This window comes from Ceratotherium simum, chromosome 4 (assembly GCF_057802395.1).
Source record: "Ceratotherium simum simum isolate JZ-2026a chromosome 4, ASM5780239v1, whole genome shotgun sequence".
NCBI classification, from domain to species: domain Eukaryota; kingdom Metazoa; phylum Chordata; class Mammalia; order Perissodactyla; family Rhinocerotidae; genus Ceratotherium; species Ceratotherium simum.
Window position 1 is genome coordinate 2,213,629 of NC_141903.1, and position 21,347 is coordinate 2,234,975.

At 40.5% G+C, this 21,347-nt stretch overlaps 1 protein-coding gene across 4 annotated transcripts in view; it reads right to left on the reverse strand.

Moving 5' to 3' along the window:
* The window catches only part of LOC101395588 (uncharacterized), a 50,893-nt gene extending 29,778 nt beyond the window's left edge, over positions 1-21,115 (reverse strand). The window contains exons 1-5 of one of the 4 annotated variants that reach the window (XM_087429246.1): positions 20,886-21,011; positions 19,825-19,890; positions 17,051-17,177; positions 16,498-16,593; positions 9,538-11,760 (exon numbers count right to left, since the gene is read on the reverse strand). In XM_087429246.1, coding sequence (XP_087285372.1) covers positions 10,313-11,760; positions 16,498-16,593; positions 17,051-17,177; positions 19,825-19,857 — 1,704 coding nt within the window. In that variant the 5' untranslated portion in view covers positions 19,858-19,890; positions 20,886-21,011 and the 3' untranslated portion in view covers positions 9,538-10,312. Of the gene's footprint in view, positions 1-9,537; positions 11,761-16,497; positions 16,594-17,050; positions 17,178-17,512; positions 17,631-19,824; positions 19,891-20,885; positions 21,014-21,056 lie in introns of those variants that run through there. The other 3 variants (XM_087429243.1, XM_087429248.1, XM_087429244.1) reach the window with 3 other exon arrangements.
* Positions 21,116-21,347: the final 232 nt, after the last annotated feature.

Genomic DNA, 21,347 nt, shown 5'->3' on the forward strand with positions numbered 1-21,347 from the left:
CACACACACACAAAAAAGAATTAGCTTCTCTTCTGACTTTCTTCTACATTTAACCAAAAGCAAATTTATTTTACTTTCTGTTCCATTTAGGATTTTAACATGTGCTAATAGACCAGGACCATTAGAACCCACTTTTAATACTTCCATCTTCCATTTTCTCTCTCAACTATGAATTTTGGCAATTTCCCTGAGTTTTATATTTACTTATGTTTAAATCATAAGTTTAAACTTATAAGTTTAAACTTTTTTTTATAAATTTTATAAATTTTAAACTTATAAGTTTAAAATTATAAGTTTAAATTGTTTCTTTATTGGCCACGTCTATACCACTGCTTCTCTAATTTTGTTTTTCTTTTGGTCTTGATATTTCTGTTCCTTTTTCTTACTGGCATAGCCTAGTTTTTATCAGTGCACTTTGTTATTCCAACAGGCCTCTTGTACTTAGTTTTCTGCAGAAATCTGAGGTCAGTATGATTTTTCTTCTCTTGTAGGTAACCTTTTGTTGTTGCTGTTTATTTCTCTACACTGACGCATAATTTTTTTCTTGTTTCCTGTATCTGTAAGTATTTCTTTTTTTTCCCTCCTATATCTAACAATCAATTTTTGCATTATTTTTGTCTGGGACACAAAAAAAGGATAAGACTCTGTCCTGTTTTTTCTGCTTTCTTCATTAGCAACATATTAAACTGTTATTCTTAGTGTCTGGCTTTCATATCTCTGATAGTCTTACATTTTAATTCTTTGTTCTTTCCTCTATTTTCTGAGAGGACTCTTCAAATTTATCTTCCAAGCTTACAGCTTCCAATTTCTAAAATGATTTTTTTGTGACTTTCTCTTTCTAATATAGTTTATTCTTTAAAAAAACAAAATGACCATCTGATACCAAACCTCTTAATCTCAAGTTTGTGTGCCCCATGCACAGCAAGCCAAACACTGAGACATCAGTGCTTGGAGAAGGAGAAAGATTTATTCGAATTGGCCAGAACGAGTAGATGGGAGCCGGTGTTCGCTCAAATCTGCCTCCTCAAGAACAGAAAGCAGGGGAGTTGTATAGATCTAAGGGGCTTGGCAGGAGGAGCTTCAGAGAAACAAAGAGGTCACTCCCGATAAGCCCCTGGGCAATCTGCAGTGGCTGCTGGGGGCCAGCCATTTGGTGATCACAGCCTTCCCAAGGCATTCTCTTTATTCTGCAAAACAAGCTCACAAATCCTCAAGACCCGAGTCACCTCTCAAGTTAAAAAAGAAAACAGCAAATTGACAAGATTCATCTATGTCTGTGTTGGGAACAAGGTAAAAGGCAATCATGTTCTTATTAAATATCTACAGTAACCTTCAAGTACCCAGCTTCACATCTACTTTATTTGAAAAGATGTCTACACTGCATACAGCATCAATGTGTAGTAAGAAACCCGCTCTCCTGACGCAGCAGGCCCCTTGGGTCCAGTGTGGTGTAACTAGAGATGGGCTATTTTTCCTTCCCTCCCTCCCTCCCTTCATTTCTTTCCTCCCTCCCTTCCCTCTCTTTACAGTGAGGAAATAAAAAGAAAAATTGTAGGAAAGGAGAAATGGGAATTGTTCCTAACTACCGTTCAGGATTTGAAAGGCTAAACAAAGTATATGCAGTGTTTAAAATCAGATTACTGTTCCTCTTCAATCTGATTCTCTTAATCAGCAGACGATCTTAATGGCATCCATCCCTGTGTAAATGTAGAATCGAGGCAGATGGACCAGCTGGATTTGAGGAGCACAAGATGTGCTGTTTCAAATGCCATCCAGATCCTCCTGAGAACCTGACTGTTGTGATAGAAACATGCCATGAGCTATTTACATCTTCCTGTCCTGTATAAACTCTTGTAGAAGCTTAAATGATATTAGAATTGTACAAACACAATCAAGAGTGATTGCAGGGGCTGGCCTGGCAGCGTAGCAGTTAAGTTCGCATGGTCTACTTCAGTGGCCTGGGGTTCACTGGTTTGGATCCTGGGCGCAGACCTACTCACTGCTCATCAAGCCATGCTGAGGTGGTGTCCCACATAGAACAAGAAGGACCTACAACTAGGATATACAACTATGTACTGGGGCTTTGGGGAGATAAAAGAAAAAGGGGAAGATTAGCAACAGATGTTAGCTCAGGGCCAATCTTCCTCAAAAAAAAAAAAAAAGCAATTGTAAACATTTTTAGGAAAAAGAACCCAAATGACCTAGATAAAGAGATGTGTGGACAGGATGGTGCTGAAATAAAGGTGCCCAAGGGTAATTCTCTCTGGTGTTTCCATCACAACCCTGTAAATTTATGGGGTGAGTCATGAAAACCTACAAACAATTTTTTGACTGTGTTTAAATCTATTTGCTTAAAAGAAATTGAAGTCTTGCTAGCTTGTTTTTCTTGGCCCATATCTTTCTAATGAAGCAGAGATCACAAAGCAACTGTTGGAGAACTACGTGGCAGCTTTTATTCCTCTTGCCACAGGCATGACAAGGATTTGTTCTGTTTTAGGTACAACTAATTTCTTGGATATGCCACTTAGTAGGTACTTAAAGAATATTGTTGGAATGAAGAAAAATAAAAATGGAGTAGAAATGATGTGTTGTTTAAGTGGATGACAAAAATATTTCTTCAGGTAACTCTTGGTAGGTGAGGCAGTGATGGTGATATAAATGTAAAACTCCCATCATATCCTTTAAAAAAAAAACAATAAAGGATATGCAAGAGAAAAGAGAAGAGGCAGTGGTATTCCTAAAATTTATATAAAATCACCACCAGAAAGAGAAAATCCATCCTGTGTGTGAAAATATGCAAAAGTATACTGGTATATAAGAGAACTAAATATAAGTACATGCTTAAAAGTACATGCAGGATATATAAACAACTCCTACAACTCAACAACAACAACAAAACAACTCAACTCAAATATGGGCAAAGGATTTGAATAGACATTTCTCCAAAGAAGATATACAAATGGCTGATAAGCACATAAAAAGATGCTCGACATCATTGGTCATTAGGGAAATGCAAATCATAACCACAGTGAGATACCACTTCACACGTTTTAGGATGGCTATTATGAAAACAAAACAGAAAATAACAAGTATTGGTGAGGATGTAGAAAAACCCACCTTGAAACTGGAACCTTCATATGTTGCTGATGGGAATGGAAAATGGTGCAGCCGCTGTGCAAAACAGTTTGTCGGTGTCTTATAAAGTTAAATACCCACATCTCATCTGACTATGTAATCCCACTCTTAGGCATTGACCCAAGAGAAATGAAAGCATATGTTCACACTAAAACCTGTATGCAAATGTTTGTAGCAGCTTTATTCATAATCACCAAAAACTGGAAAGAACCTAAATGTTCCTCAAATGGAGAATGGATAAACTGTGGACATCCATACAATAGAATATCACTCAGCAATAAAAAGGAACAAACTACTGATACACACAACAACATGGGTGAATCTCAAATGCACTATGCTAAGATAAAGAAGCCGACGCAAACAAAGAATCATACTAACATACTGTATACTTGCGTTTATATGACACCCTGTACAAGGCAAAACTACAGGGACAGTAATGGAAAGCAGAGAGTAAACACATACTTGTAACCAGTGTTCACAGCAGCGTTACTCACAACAGCTAAAAGATGCCAACAACCCAAAGGTCCATCAACAGAGGAGTGCGTAAACAAAATGTGGTCTATACACACAATGGAATATTGTTCAGCCTTAGAAACGAAGGAAATTCTGATACGTGTTATAATATGGATGAACTTTGAAGATATTATGCTTAGTGAAATAAGCCAGACACAAAGGGACAAATATTATATGATTCCACTTATATCTGTTACCTAGAATAGGCAAATTCTAGAATTCTAAATTCTAAATGGGCAAATTCTAGAAAGTAGAATAGAGGTTACCAGGGGCTGGGACAGGGTGTGGGGAATGGGGAGTTATTGATTAATGTATACAGAGTTTCTGTTTGAGATGATGAAAAAGTTCTGGAAATAAATTGTGCTGATGGTTACAAAACATTGTGAATGTACTAAATTATACACTTAAAAATGGTTTAAATAGTAAATTTTATGTTATATATATTTCACCACATTTTTTTTTTTTAAAGTACATGCAGGGGGGCCAGCCCCGTGGTGTAGCGGTTAAGTGATTGCGCTCTGCTGCTGGCAGCCCAGGTTCAGATCCCGGGAGTGCATCGATGCACCGCTTGTCAGACCATGCTGTGGCGGCGTCCCATATAAAGGAGGAAGATGGGCACAGATGTTAGCCCAGGGCCAATATTCCTCAGCCAAAAGAGGAGAATTGGCATCAGATGTTAGCTCAGGGCTGATCTTCCTCACACACACACAAAAAAGTATACGCAGGATGTGAGGAGGCATCCATGGGAAGGTAATACCTCATGGGGAGAAGATTATTAACAGAAAGGTAGAGGTGTGGAAACCATGTGTCAAGAGGGAAAGTAACAAGAGAAGAAAATACAATATCCTGAAGAAAAAAAGAGAAAATCTCCCAAAATGTTTTTAACCCCACAATTCTTCCCCCTAACCCCCAAGTCATCTAGTCAAGAAATCATACTTTGCTACACAGACTGAAGTAGGTGTACCTGAATTACAAATCTTGGCTATAACCCAACCTTGTTGTGACAGAAGGGACATAGAAACCAGCTTGCAGGGGCTCTCAGATGCTAAGTCTGGGACAATTTCAGCATCAAAATAAATAATGATATTAGCAGATTACAGTCCATTGAATAAAATAAGAAACAATGCTTCCAATCATAGAAACAGAGAGAAGATAAAACTGTTTCCTAAAGTAGAAAGCCAATGAATAAGTGTAGAAGAAATGATGGAATTCTAAAATCTCCATTTGGAAACTATTATAATAATAATTGATTAAAGCAAGTGTCATCAATAGATGCTAAAACTAGTGGAGGGGAGTTTGACTTGTAAAAATACATATGCGAACACTCATAGGATTTCTTCTCAAGATACTCAAGATTACACAAAGAAAAATAGTAACTTTACCATGGGAAATCAGGGGGATACCCTCTTAACCAAGAGAGCGAAGTTAAAATTACCAGCAATGGGATAAGTCAACATCACAAGCCTCCTAATGTGAAAATATAATGAACTGAGAAGAATACAATACTGTTCAGTGGTTTTCTTGCCAAAAAAGGCATAGCATAAATCTAATCATAAGGAAACATCTGACAAATCCAATGGGGGAACAGCCTAGGAAAAAAATGGCCTATTCATTTCACAGATCTTTTCATGAGAAAACATCTGTTTGATAATGCAACAGCCAATAGGACAACAGCCCAAACCACCTGAAAAGATAGACATTTTAAATAATTTCATTACTTTGAATACTATAAATACAATATATCAAGCTTGTCAACCATATGATAAAAGTTAAAGCACATTTTGCTTTTTCAGGTTGCTTTGAAAATGGCTTATTAAGAAACTCTATGAAAATGGACATTTTTCTCTTTTGTCTAGATTCTGAACAAGTCTCTTTGAGAATAAGAGAAATTAGGCAAAGAAAAGCCAGCCCTGGTGATCTAGTGGTTAAGAAGCAGCACTCACTACTTAGGCCCGGGTTCATTTCTGGTCAGGGAACCACACCATCTGTCAGTTGTCATACTGTGACAGCTGTGTGTTGCTGTGATGCTGAAAGCTATGCCACCAGGATTTCAAATACTAGCAGGGTCACCCATAGTGGACAGGTTACAGGGGAGCTTAATCTACTTGACAGCACTAACAACAAAGGCAAAGAAAATCTGTTGACAATTTAGTGATGATTGTTAATTCTTTCTTTGCCTAGTTCTCTTATGATATGCATATTTTGGTTTACTATGTGTTTCCTTACTTGGGATAGGAACCAATATTCTCTTCCTCTGGTGATCTAGGCAGATGAATGAGAAGAAAAGGTACAGACAGGAGAAGGAAGTGTTGATAGTTTTGTTAATGAGACACATTTAAATCCAATAGTGGCCTGAAGAACGTTATGACCTTGGGGATGGCCCTTGGGTACAAACGCTGAAGTCATTACATCTTAAACTTGATGTTCACTTTATCCAGGGTGATCAGGCATTAAGATCTCAGCACTGAGTTGGGTCAAAAAATTCTGTTTAATTATTTTTACTGATATACACACTGGCCTACATACTGATCATCATTCTGGCTGGCCTGGGCAGCCTCTTCCTGACAAGGGAGACTCTTTCAGGCATCAAGCGAGCTGAGGAACTCTATGCTCCTCCCCAAGTCATTCCCTTGCCTCACACCCAGAGATAATCACCATCCTGACTTTTGTGTTTAGATGGTAGCTAGTCTCCAAAGACCATCCCCCAATGAACCATGCAGCCTGGTATTCACACACTTGTATACCCTTCTCCCCTAGAATCTGGGCCAAATCTGTGAATCATTTTTAACCAATAGAATACAGCAGAATTAATGTTGTGTGACTTCCAAAGCTCAGTTATAAGATTTGCAACTTCTACGTAGATCTTGTAAAATGCTCACTCTTGGGACACTCCTTCTCAGAAATCAGCCACTCTTCTGTAAGAAGCCCAAGCCACATACAGAAGCCCAACTGAGCTCTCAGCCAGGGGTCATCACCAACTGCCAGTGATCTTGGACATCAGGCCAGTTGAGCCTTCAGCCCCAGCTGCCATTTGATTGCAAATGCATTAGATACGCCAAGAATTGCCAAGCTGAGCCCAAACATGGAACCAAGACAGATACTAATAAATTGTTGTTTTAAGCCATTAATTTTCAGATGAGTTGTTACACAGCAATGGATAACTAGAATGCCTTCTCAATCACTTGCTGTTTTTATTATCTTTACCATGTTTGTATATCATTATTAATATAAATTTAATTTTGCAAAAAATGGTATCACACCATATGTAGTTTCCTATGGCTTTTTAAAACATTAGTGTGTTTCAAAATTCATCTGTTTTGCATATAGCTTTGGTTCATTCGTTTTCATTGCTGTTCTACTGTGTTTTCTAAAATTTATCCATTCTCCTATTAATGGACATTAAGACTACTTGCTAATATTTGCTCTTATGATCACTGCTACTAAGCAACTTTAGACATGACTCTTGGTGCTCATATGCAAACATTCATCTAGCATATATATGTAGGAGTGGAACTTCTGTGTTTTACAGTATGTACATGTTCAACTTTACAAGGTGTCAATGATCTGTATCAATTTATACTCCCACTAGTAAAGTATGAGTGCCAGTTATTCTACATACATTCCAAAATTCAGTATTGTCACACATCTTAGTTTTTGTCTACCTGTACTTGTAAAATCATACCTGTGGTCCTAATTGCATTTTTAAACTACTAATGAAGTTGAGCATCTTCTCATCTTTTTGGGAATTTGTATTTCCTCTTCTGTGAAATAAGTAATCATGTATTCAGACTACTTTTTGCTATTAGGTTGTCTTTTTATAATTGATTTGTACAAATTATTTAAATTTTCCAGATGATAGCATGTTGGTAATGTTATGAAAAGATTTCCTTCTATTTTGTGTCTTGACTTTTTACTTCCTTTTTGGTCTATTTTGATAAGCAGAAATTCTTTAATGTGAACAAATAATATTAAAAAATTTTATATAGCTTATTTGTATCCTGTTTAAGAAATCTTCCCCTATTCTTCCAAAAGTCATAGTTTTGCCTTTCATATAATTCTTGTATGGTAAGGGCAGGCATCCAATTTTCTTCTATGTGGATGAACCAATTTCTGTTTCTTAAAGCCATTATTGAATAGTTCATTCTTTCTCCATACTTGTCTGTCATGAATACCTCTAACATTTTACCATTTTTTCAGCGGGTTTTTGGTAAATACCCTTTCACCTGGTTAGGAAGTTCCTTCTTACTACTGCTTGGCTCAGAGTTTGTATCGTGAGTAGGGGCTGAGTATTTTGGTTGCTTTTTCTGCATTTATTGAGATAAGCATATGGATTTTTCTCCATTAATCTATTAAGATGGTACACAGCATCGGTAAGTTTTCTAATGTTAAATAACCTGTGCATTCCTATGAAAAATCTGTCTTGCAATGTATTAACTATGTTTAGGTATTTTTGGATTCCATTTGCTAATGCTTTGTTCAGGACTTCTACATTTTGGTTTATGGATATTGGCCTGCAATCTTCCTTTCTTGTACTTGCCTTGTCTGATTTGGGTACTGGTATATTAGAATCATTGTGCTTATACATTACCTCCTTGGGAAGATCTTACATAAGACTTAAATGATGTTACTTGCAAGTTTGATAGACCTCACCTTAAAAATAACTGGGGCTAATATTTTGTGTGATTTTATTCAGATTTAAGTTTTTTGATAATTTTAGGACTATTGATACTTGGAGAATGCTATGGTCTGAAATGTTTGTGTCCCTCCAAAATTCATATGTTGAAACATAACCCCCAATGTGATGGTATTTAGAAATGTGGCCTTTGGGAGGTGATTAAGTCATGAAGGCAGAACCCTCATGAGTGAGATTAGTGCACTTAGAAGAGGCCCCAGAGAGCTCTATCACCCCTTCCACCATGTGAGGACACAGCGAGAAGGTACCAGCTACAAAGCAGGAAGAGCCCTCTCACCAGACACAACCATGCTGGTGCCTTGATCTTGACGTCCCAGCATTCCAAACTCTGAGAAGTAAATTTCTGTTGTTTATAAGCCACTCAGTCTGCAATCTTTTGTTATAGCAGCCCAAATAGACAGGTATGTTATCTTCTCCTAGGAATTTTCCCAGGAATTAGAAAATTTAAAGAATGGTTGTGGGGAAAGAGGCATTGCAGATGGAGCATTAAATAACCTAGAAAAGTCTGTTCCTCACAAGTCTGAAACAATGAGATCGATTAATTCTAGGAAGCAAAAGATGAATGAATGATTTTTGCTTTGCTTAGTCTCCACCCCCAACATCACCTTTTCTGAGTTTTTTTTTTTAACTTTTAAAGTTTTTTTTTTCTCTCTCTCATCAAAGAGAAAGAAATGAAAACTGTTTAAAATGAAATAAGTGTTTCAGTCTGTAAGTGCTTGCCTACTCCTGATAAACTGGGCAAACTAGATGATGTTGACCTCTGTAAAGTTCAACAATTTTACTTTAACTTCTGAGATAACTGTTTTTGACTTGCTCAACTTATTATTCACAGTTTAGAAATGCTGAACTAGGCTAAATAACTTGTTAAAGGATATAACAGCCCATTTTTTGGAGAAAAAGCATCTGAACTTAAAGCCTGAACTTTTGCCTAGTGGCCTTCAGAGTGTGGGGAGGGAATGGGGATGATCTGATGGAGGTGAAGGTAGAACGTCAGGGTGAAAATCACTTGTTCACTTTACCTGCAGGGAGGATGACCTGAGTTCCACACTGTTCCTGGGCCTTCGAAGTGGCTGGTACCCAGACAGCTCAAGTAAGCAGGCACAGCCTGGGAGCCAAGAGTCATGCTCCCTATGGCTACACATTGTAAGATAACTTTAAACAATACTTATCAGTAAATAAACTTGCAAAAGCAGTAGTTGTCTGAATAACCTTTAATTCTCAACTTAAAACAGCAAAGGTGATCACTTGATGAGAAAAACAAGTGAAATACCATGCATGTTGTGATTTAAAATAAAGCAACTTTAGATCTGATTCAGAGTTTGGAACAAGTGGTCATGGAGAAAACTCACAGGACTTATAGCTGCATAGTTTACAGAGTGATTTTCTTTTCAGGTGAATGGCTTAGAAAGCAAAGGAGAAACAAGCCAAAAGTTTTAGCAACGACCAAGTACACAATTTGCTTTTAAACTATTACAAAAACAAATTTTAGTGACAGTGAGGTAGCTACAGGTCACCTGCTTACATTTCTTCTCCAAAACATTCTCCTTAGTACAACTGGCTTGTATAACACTTAAATGTAGTTTCAAAAAATAGATTCCCAGGTTAATCTGAAGTCTGGATTTTATGGCTACACTTTTACATAAATCAACGTTTCCCAATGATGCTTCTGACAGCTGGTGGCTGTTGTCAGACATCACCAGAAAAAAGATAAAATACCAGCCTTTTGATCTTACAAATTCTCTATTTCATAGTCAGTAATAACTTAAGAACATATAAAAAAACATTTTATGGAAGTGTTCCTAATATTCCTAAGGTTATCTGGCATCATGAAATCTTGGATGTTTGATGAGGTCTAAGTTCTGAAGCCTAACCCACAATTAACTATTTTTTATCATTTTCTCCCCAGGATGAATTCTTTGATATTCAGTAGGGAATGAACTTCAGTTGGAAGATTTTCCACATGCATTTGATTTATAGTTTTTCTCCACTATGAGTCCTCTGATGATTAGTTAGGGATGAGCTCTGACTAAAAGCTTTCCCACATTCTCTACATTTATAAGGTTTTTCTCCCGTATGAATTCTCATGTGTGTCATAAGGGATGAACTCTGTCTGAAAGCTTTCCCACATACTTTACAGTTAAATGGTTTCTCCCCAGTATGAATTCTCTGGTGCTGAATTAGAGCCGAGCTTTGGTTGAAGGCTTTTTCACAGTCACTACATTTATAAGGTTTCTCTCCAGTATGGATTTTTCGATGAGTATTAACTGCTGAGTGGGAACTGAAGGCTTTTCCACATTCTTTACAATTATATGGTTTCTCCCCAGTATGGATTCTGTTGTGTATATTAAGCCGTGAAATCCAAGAGAAAGCTTTCCCACACTCGTTACATTTGTATGGTTTTTCTCCAGTATGAATTCTTTGATGTTGTATAAGAGCTGAGCTTTGGCTGAAGGCTTTCCCACATTCTTTACACGCATAAGGTTTCTCACCAGTGTGAATTCTCTGATGTATAATAAGGGCTGAGTGGTAACTGAATACTTTTCCACACTCATTACAATGAAAGGGCTTCTCTCCAGTATGAATTCTATGGTGTCTACTTAGCCGTGATATTGAAGTAAAGGCTTTCCCACACTGACTGCATTCATAAGGTTTCTCTCCAGTGTGAATTCTATGATGTTGAATAAGAGATGAGCACTGGCTAAAGGCTCTCCCACATTCATTACACTTGTATGGCTTTTCTCCAGTATGAATCCGCCGGTGATTATTAAGGGATGAACTACCTTTAAATGTTTTCCCACATTCATAACATTTATAGGGTCTCTCTCCAGTATGCATTCTCTGATGTCCAATGAGAGATGTAGTGAAACTGAAGGCTTTTCCACATTCACTACATATATAAGGTTTCTCTCCAGTATGAACTCTCAGGTGCTGAGTTAGAGATGAGCTTTGGCTGAAAGCTTTCCTACATTCCTTACATTTATAGAGCTTCTCTCCAGTATGGATTCTCTGATGTTTACTCAGGGAAGAACTGTGGAGGAAGATTTTCCCACAGATATTACATTTGTAACATTTACGAACTGTGTTGACTCCCAGTTGTTTAAACAGAACTGAATACTGCTGTGAATGGGGTTTCCTTCCTCTAGAAACGATTCTGGGTTTTCGAATAAGGTGAGATTTTAGATCGAGATTTTTCCCAAGTTCAATACCTGTAAAGCTCCTCTCTTTCATGTAGGTTTTTTTGATGGTAACTAAGACTTTCCTGAAAGATTTGTTCTTTTTACCTTGTTGCTTCTCTAGCTTGTCCTCATTTATGTACGTTTTTCCCAACTTGAAGTCAAAAGGACCATCACCTATGAGTTTATTCATTATTTCCTGATTTTCTTCTTTGGAAACTGTGGTTTCAAATAAGCTCTCCCACCCTAAAATAAACAAAACACGTAAGTCTCCCTTGCAATGGAAATAAAGAAAAGTAACATCAAAATATACAAGGATAACTAACAAATACATCCTGGGAGACTTAGGAAATGATGGGGAAACGAAGGACAAGAGAAGGGCCGGCCTGGTGGTGCAAGCGGTTAAGTACGCGTGTGCTCCGCTCTGGTGGCCCAGTGTTCGCCAGTTCGGATCCCAGGCACACGCCGACGCACCACTTGGCAAGCCATGCTGTGGCGGCGTCCCATATAAAGTGGAAGAAGATGGGCCTGGATGTTAGCACAGGGCCAGTCTCCCTCAGCAAAAAAAAGAGAATTGGCAGATGTTAGCACAGGGCTGATCTTTTTCACACAAAAAAAAAAGGACAAGAGAGAGCAGAATGGAAGATATGCCTGGGTGGGAAGGGTCTGAAGAAACCTATGTGTAGGTGGGCTGAGGAACTCAGAGGGAAGCTCTTCCAGGAGGAGGAGGAGGAGGTGGAGTCAGATCTAGTAAGAAAGCACAGGTCGGCAGGGAACAGGGCATTTCTGAGCACAGCAGGTTGTGTCATTCCTCAGCTTTGTCTCCCACGTCAGCCACCAGTGCACTCAGGGTAAATCCAAGAAAACTGCAGAGAAGCTGTACATAAAAAGTGGAAAAGCTATTGCACCTAAAAAGCTCTCTGCAACACAGGGCCTCCACTGGTGCTGTTCTGGCACTCATTTGCTATAAATAATGTTGTGGCAGACAGTCATTGATTCACTCCTGCTGTATTTACTGAGTGCCCACCATGCACCATGCAAAAATCAAGACTCAGGATCACAGGGAACATGCCAGACAAGAGTCCAATTTTCACAAGGTTTACATTCTAATAGCAGGATCCTGACAGTAATCAAGCGACCAAATAAACACAGAAGTACCAGGGATGATGAGAACTAAGAAAACAAACAAAAACAAGGTGATGTGTAATAAGAGTGGACAAGCTGATATTTTAAACTGGGTGATAAGAAAATAAAACTAAAGATGAGATCTAAATAACAACAGCTGGCCATGCAAAAATGTGGGTGTAAAGATGATTCCAGTTAGAAAGAACAGCTACCACAAAGCCCATAAGGCAGGAATAAATTTTCTATGTTTGAAGAACATAAAGAAGTCCAACTGGCCTCAGCAGGAGGAACAATGGAAGAGTGTTTCAAGGTGAGGGAAAGAGGGGGGCAGAGGCAACATCATGTGGAGGCTTCTAAGATACAGGAACGTGTTTGGAATTTCTTCTAAGGATCAGTAAGGGTTAGCAGGGACATGATGTTTTGTTTTAAAAGGATCAAACAGATTGTTTGTTGTGTTTATGGTTGTTGACAAATGGACTACAATTGGGGGTGGAGGAAAACAGAACAAGAGCAAATGCAGAACAGCCAATCAGGAGGCTGCCACAATTTTCCTGGATGAAGGTGATGATGGTTTGCACTGGCATGGTAATGGAAATTGGCACACTGGGTATTCTGGAGGTGGAGATGCCAGGTATGTTCACCTATGCATAAGGTGTACAGAATAAGTGAGAGGACTCAAGGAGAATGCCTAGCTTTTCATTTGGGCAGCCTGATGCAGATTGGTGCCATACAGTAATATGGGGAATACTGGGAGAAGAATACATTCTTGAGAATAATTTTCTGTCCATCCTTTGATCACTTCGGATACAGTGCAAGAAATGGAATCACTGATTCAAAAGGAATAAACGTATTTTATGAAATAGCTTTTATTTTAACTAAAAAGAAAATATTCAATCATTTTAAGAAAATACAGAAAACTATAAAAATGAAAATACAGTTCACATATAAACACGTTATGTAAATATAATCACTGTTATATGTGGAATTTAGCTCACCAGAATTTTTCTGAACGTAAAAAAACACTTTTACTTAAGCTTAGTTGAAACTAAGCTTCCCTTGCCCCCACTTGACTTAAAAAAAATTGTAGGCGGGCCAGCCCCGTGGCTTAGCGGTTAAGTGCGTGCGCTCCGCCGCTGGTGGCCAGGGTTCGGATCCCGGGCGCACACTGACGCACCACTTCTCTGGCCAGGCTGAGGCCGCGTCCCACATACAGCAACTAGAAGGATGTGCAGCTATGACATGCAACTATCTACTGGTGCTTTGGGGGGAAAAAAATAAATAAATAAAATCTTTAAAAAAAAAAAAAAATTGTAGGCTTCTCTCCATGTCAATACATGTAGGTTGATATCATTTTAATGGCTACACAACATTTCAGTGCATGAACACATCCTAATTCAATAAATCCCCTTCTGAGACTCATTTAGCTTGCTTTTCCCCCAGTAATGCCTGTTACAACAGACATTCTTTTACACCATCTTTGTGACTTTGCACAATTATGGAATTATTTTAAGATAAATTTCTAAACCTGGAATAAAGCCAGACTATCCTCCAGAAAGACGATACCAACCAAAATCCTACCAAAGATACTACTTACCACTCAGAGCAGTAGAGAAACACTGGAAATGAATTTCTTAACCTTTGGTGATTTAATAAGGAAAAAATGTGTCTCATTGTGTTAGCTTGAATTTCATCGATTATAATGAAGTTGAATAGTTTTTCAAAAAATCCTGTGTGAATTTGTAATTCACATTCCTTGCCTTTTTAATCACAATACTCATGCTGTAATTATTTACTCATTGCATTAGCTTGAATTTCATCGATTAAAATGAAGTTGAATAGTTTTTCAAAAAATCTTGTGTGAATTTTTAATTCACATTCCTTGCCTTTTTAATCAAAATACTCATGCTGTAATTATTCACTCTTTGGACCTTTTTCTCTTTTTATTTGCCTTTGTATTCCACAGCTATTGCAGCAATATTAATACAGAAAAAATGGACACTAAAATTTCCAAAAGGAAGACTGTTTAACAAAATATGGCTTAACAATAGTTCTTTCAATAAGGCAGACCTCTATTTAATGAGGGCTGAATAACTGAAGGACATTCACAATTAAAAACAGTTTCCAGAACAATATGTATAATCAATCTCTCTGTTTCTATTTCTGTGTGTGCGTGTCTGTGTGTCTGTCTCTCTCATATACAAACATATGCAAATAAATATTCACACAGTTTGAAAGGATAAACAGTAAAATGTTAACAAAGATTCATCATGGTTGGTAAAATTTCAGGTGGATCATTTTTTGTTCCTCTGTCTCTCTCTTTTTTATAATACCATGTATATCTTGTACAAATTAAAAATAATTAATTTTCTTAAATGCCTACAAAAAAAAGAACTCAGTCAATTCACTATTAATGATTTTTTCACCAACCAGAAAGCTCAGAGCCAAATTTGAAACTCATTCATGGGGACCATTCTCGTCCTTACAACAGATATATTTATTTTCTAAGGTCCTGACTGAATTTCTATTTTATTATATCACTATTCTTGCAGTCAGCTTCCTTGAATTGTTGGTGGAATGTGGCAGAATATATGTTACTATATAATAGAAAAAAAGATCCCAGAAATGAAAACGACTTGGGTCTTCAAAGCAAAGGGCCCTGTTAATGCCAAACAACAATATTTTAAAAAATTCTCCTTAATACAACCTAATCAATCTTCTGAATTCCAAAGATAAAGAGGATATCCTATAATATTCCAGACAGAAGACAGAAAAAGGGAAAAAAAGGTTTTCTATAAGGAAAAGAGAGGAAAAAGAATCAAACTAACAGAGGACTTTATATCAACAACATTCAGTGCCCAAAGACAGTGAAGCAACGTTTGAACAATTCTAAGAGGAAAAAAAAACTGATGCCAGAATTCTAGATCCAAAACATAATTCCTACAGGACAGGAAAAATAATTGATTTTAGACATGCACAAATATAGCACAAATGAGCCTTTCTGAAAACCTTATTCAAGAAAATATTCTAGTCACATGAAAGGGAAAAATCTGAAGACAGAGATCATGAATGGAAACACAAAACTGAGCCAAAACAGAAAGCCTGTCTCCTGCCATCGAGAGAAATAAATTCTGGATAAGTAGCATCTCAAAAGAGAGAGCCATTCTCTGGTGCTAGAAACAAAAGCAAAATTCAAAGTAGAACAGGAAAGGAGAGCTTACTGAAGCAGCAACCCAGAGGAGCTTTAGAGACTAAGAGATACGTCCTAGCAGCCAGGGTCTGGAACATATGATTTTGAAATTTTTCACACAAAAGATTTAGGAGAATGGCGTGTTGAACATCTGCAAACCTTCTGCCGAAATTCGATTTTTTACCATTTTGCTACTCCTGCAGTCTCTTGTGTAGTATGTAAATACACATGCGTCTGCTTCTTCTTTTTAGCTGAACCATGTGTAATAAACTTGCAGAAAAAAAGTCAAAGCAACAACCCAAGATGGACAATGAGAGATGTATTGTAGTGTTAAAAGGTTTGTTCAAACCACAGAAGGAAAATTTTAAGAAAATAACCCAGTAAAAGCAAGAAAAAAGGAGAAGATATAAATCACAAAACTTTACACATTATATACTGTGTTACTTTACAAAAAACAAAGGACACAGGACAAAATTCAACTGTCCCTCTGAATGTGCCATATCAAGTACTTAAAAAGGTAGAGTGAGGATATGCCCTTCCCAGCATCTCCCATCTGGCTGGCACACCAAGGAGGGCACTGGTCAATGTCTCCTGAGCCCAAGCTCCTCGCTGATCAGCAGCACCCAGGCAGTTAGAAAATGCTATGCCAATTCCCAGTTACTGTTGCTCACCTAGACATGCGCCTTGAGAAACTCCATTTTCCACCACCCAAGGGTCCTCCCCTTGCTGTAACTGGAAGATAACCTTTGGTTTGGAAAACAGAATCCCTGTTCAAAGGCAAGAAAAAGAATGAGTTCATGGCGCAGACATGAGTGGCCATCCTGGTACACAGATCCAGCCCCAGGGTCTCCAAGGCAGAGGGACAGTTGAAGGAAGGAGGGAGGTTTGTTCCGAGAGGGGCTTAAAATTGAGCTTCTGGAGGATGGTCAGGAGGTAGCAACAGGACGAAAGTTATGGCTCTGGCTGTGCACTCCCCTACTCTGGAATCTCCTGTGAGACCGAGGGGGACAGAATGTGGGGGGCAGGAGACAGGAACAGCACAGAAAGGACACCCAGCACCAACTCGACTAAGCTGAGACCTTTACCAGTAGCCAAGGGGAACAGCAAGTACCACCCTCTGAGCCCAGCTGCAGGCTGCACCTGGCCAAGCCCTCCAAATGTCCTCCTTGGAGGGCGCCAAGATGCTCCCCCAGCAGATTCTGTATGAGGAGGAAAGGTCCTTACCCAGCGAGACCAGGGTGCTGTAGTTCTCCAGCATCACCTCCCGGTACAAGGTTCTCTGCGCAGAGTCCAGACGCAGCCACTCGTCCTGGCTGAAGAACACAGCCACATCCCTGAATGTCACTGACTCCTGTAACGGCAAACCCAGGACCATCCCCCCAATAGGGTGTCTGAGCAGCAACCCCGTCACCACTCAGGGTTCTGAGCATTTCAAGCCAAGTACCTCCTGACCACCTCCTAGTTGCTGAGCACATATTCTCACATATCTACTGTGAGTGAAGTATGGTACCTTCAGAAAGCTGAAGCACAGCAGCCCAACAAGATAAGCACTTGAAATCATTAAACAAAATCAGGATGATGGAAACACAGACCTTCAGACATGAAAATGCACAATCACCTAGACCAAGCCCTCGTTTTACAGGTGAGACATGAGAATCAGGTTTTAGGAGGCTCCAGGACACTCACTCAGGGAGGAACAGGTATGCTTGGATTCTGTCATCACCTTGCACCATCTGTGTCCTCGGCAAGAGGACACTGACAGGGGCCGGCCCCGTGGCTTGGTGGTTAAGTGAGCGCGCTCCACTGCTGGCGACCCGGGTTCGGATCCCGGGCTCGCACCGACGCGCTGCTTCTCTGGCCATGCTGAGGCCGCGTCCCACATACAGCAACTAGAAGGATGTGCAGCTATGACACACAACTATCTACTGGGCCTTTGGGGGGAAAAAATAAATAAATACAATCTTTAAAAAAAAAAAAAAAAAAGAGGACACTGACATTCACAGTAAGAGAGAATGCCCCCAACATGGCTCTGCCAGCAGAGGGCCCAGGGTGGTGGCTGCATCCAACAAGAGCCAGGGAAGAAGGCTGAGGCTGGGACTCTCCCTCTCCACCCTAGAAGCCGTTGCTCTTCTACCTCTCTCTTGCTTCACCGCATCACAAGTCGCCCCTTTTAAACTAGTGGCCCCTTTCTTTTCTTATCGGAATCTTTTTTTTTTTAAAAAAAGTAACTTAGAAAAGACCAATAAGGGGCCGGCCCCGTGGCTTAGCAGTTAAGTGCGCGCGCTCCGCTGCCGCCGAGCCGGGTTCGGATCCCAGGCGCGCACCGACGCACCGCTTGTCTGGCCATGCTGAGGCCACGTCCCACATACAGCGACTAGAAGGATGTACAGCTATGACATACAACTATCTACTGGGGCTTTGGGGGGAAAAAATTAAAAAAAATAGAAAAGACCAATAAGCAAAAGAAAAAGAAATGTTAATCTAAATTTCTACCACCAGAAACAAGTTTTGTTCACTCCTTGCAGTATGTCCTTTCAGACTTCTTACATGTTAATATTGCTCTAGATTTAAACAGAAATGAAATATATACAGATAACAGTACCCTACTCAATATCTTTTATTTGCTGCCCAGTATCTTATCATATAGATGAATCAGCTTACTTATCTACTGGTGAGCATTTCAGTTTCCACTTTTATAACTCTAGAAACGCTGGACTGAGCACCCCTGCACATCATCAGAAAAGTGGGCAAAGCTTATTTCCTTCAGACACTTTCCTAGAGGTGTTAAGTGTAAAGTCACAGCTTGCTTTCTCTTTACCATCCCCTAAAACCCAGAAAGGAGGTCACAAGACTAGGGATATTCTCTGACCTGTAAGAGCCAACATGACATTAAAAGCAAGAGGCTGTTGGAAATAAGGCAGGAGACTCCCAGCCCATCCCTGTGCACCACCCCAGCCCCACCCCCGCCACTGTTTTCTTTCTCAATTTCTTTCTCTGTCCTTTCCAACTGCATGTAAATCTTTTTAATGGCTAAATAAGTCACTTGCCAGCCTCACAATGCAAGAACATTTCCTCAAGAAGCTGCTAAGTCTCTCTGAACGTGCCAGTCTCTCAGCTTCCTGGAAGGAGATGGGCCTAACTTGTCACCTGAAAAATATCCAAATTGCAAAACTGGGTTGTATCCACTTAGCTATGTAAGAGTAAACTTTCTGTCTAGGCAATCTCTTTAGCAGATTGCCTATGAGGCACATTACATTCTGGCTTAACACATTAAATAATAACATTGTTTTCTTTCTCTTTCACCTTTGTGGAGAGGTTTTCTGGATTGGAGAAGATTATGTTTTTAATTATATTTCCTCAAGTGCCAAGAAAGGGCAAAGGAGGGAAGAAATCACTGTTGCCCAGATGCTTCCCACCTCAGGGAAGGCTCACTTCCCTGAATCTGTCCCCTCGAACCAATGCCCAAGTTGCATTTTCCTTTCTTTTCACCATCTATATGAGCCCAGTCCAGCTGGTAAGTCCAAAATCACCCAGTACGAGGGAGTATCCCTGACCACACCTGCAGACCCAGAGGTCTTCTTTCTTGAATCTTCCTAGAAAATCACCTGGACCCTTCCAGGTACTACTCTAGTTGACTGGTCCTCAGCTCCTTGAGGGTAAAGACGATGCCTTTCCTCTTTGAACTCCTAGTGTTAACGGAAGGAATTATTTGACTCCCCCATGTCTCTGCCCTCCATAGGGCAGAAACATACCAGGATCCCTCACAAAGCTCTGGGTGTGGCACTGGCCCCGGGCTGGGGGACCCATTCAACTCCTAGTCAACAAGTACTTCACTGTTAGGTGGAGAATTCACAATGAAACTGGCCCTGAGACAAGGAAAACACCTTCCTTCCAGAGTTCCTCACTTCCCAGGCCCTCTGGTCCCTCCAGCGGCTTCACTGCCCAGCAATGCATGAAGCTCTGAACCCGGAAGGCAGTTCAAGGGAGCCTTCACTCACCTGAACCTGGGCTGGCAACAACCTTGTAGCCATTTCTCCTTCCCTGTTGCCCCTCTTGGAGAAGGCCTGAAATGGAAAAATAAACTGTAAGGTCTCTCCATCTTGTCTGCTCTCCCCTCATTAGGCCAGAGGAGGTTAAAATCTCCACACACTGAGCACCTTCCAGAGGGAAGCCAGAGGGAAACCGGCACAACCGAGGCACTCCTGTTCGAGGAGCCCTGGGCATGGCCAACGGAGCGGGCAACAAGCTACTTCCAGTCACTGAGTCTGCTACCTTTCAGCCAGTGGTTTATGAATAAAGATGAATCAAGCTAAGGGATTAGAACCATCTAAGGTGCATTAACAGAGTAAATAGCAGTCACACCAGGCGCAGAGAGATGTTAAATCAATGAGAAATGACAAATATTCCACACAGCTGCATTTAGATATCTTAACCTATAATAATTATAATTACGATTATAATGATTCTTCAAATAGCATTTGAAGAATTGGTGTCCCTTTCAGGAATAGCCAACCAAAAATTAGTCCTGTCTTCTCTTCCTTTTGGAAGTTGTGCTTCCTTTATGAAGTTCTCAAAGCTCCTTAAATGAATAAGGAAACATTACCTACCCCCCTTACCGCCCCCCGCCTCCAAAAAATACAAGACACAGAAGGAACAGCGTCACTAGCTAGAAACGAATGGAAAATTCAGAGAAAAAGGAAGTAACTTAGCAAGCAGACAAAATTACTCTAAACAAAAAAGAAAATAGTTAAATGACTCTAGGATTCACTCTAAGATAACAATGCCAAACAAACAAGGCTGGCAAAAACGGATAAACATAAAATAATTTTAAGTTTAAACTCTAGGGGGAAAAAAAACAACAAACGAGACAAGCCGAAAACCGCCCCAGGTTCACGAACGCTGAAACAAGACGCGGCTTCCTGCCTCTCCCTTCTGGGGCCATTTCTCCAGGAGCCCGGCCCGAGCCCCGGGTTAGCCGGGGGCAGCTCCGGCTTCCGGCCTCCACGGGGTGGGGGACCCCCCCCTCCCCAGGCAACGCCCCCTCCCTGGCCGCCGTCACCTGCCGGGCCGCCGAGGCTCGGACGCGCCGAGACCGGACTCCGCTGGACTCGCGCCGGCCGGCCCTCTGCCCGGGCCCCGCCGCAAGAGCCGCACGCCCCGAGCCCGCCCTCACCGGCAGCTTGCACCTGGGCCCAAGGCGGACCGCACTCGAGGCAAGCGGAACACCTACCGCTGGAACATTTCTCCCCGCTGCCGCCAGGTCGCCGGGCGCAATTGCGCCTGCGCACGAGAGAGCCGGCGGGTCCCCGGGCTGACCCGCAGCGCTTTTCCTTTCGAACTATATTTCCCAGACGTCGCCGCGGCACGCCCTCTACGGCGTCCGAGAAGAGCCAACGGCGGGAAGACTAGAGAAAGCGGTCATGCTAGGAGCCGAGCAGGCCGAAGCCGTGTCTTGCAACATCAGATCTAACCACGTATCTTCTCGTGCACCTTTTTATTCATAATTGTAAGGACAATGATG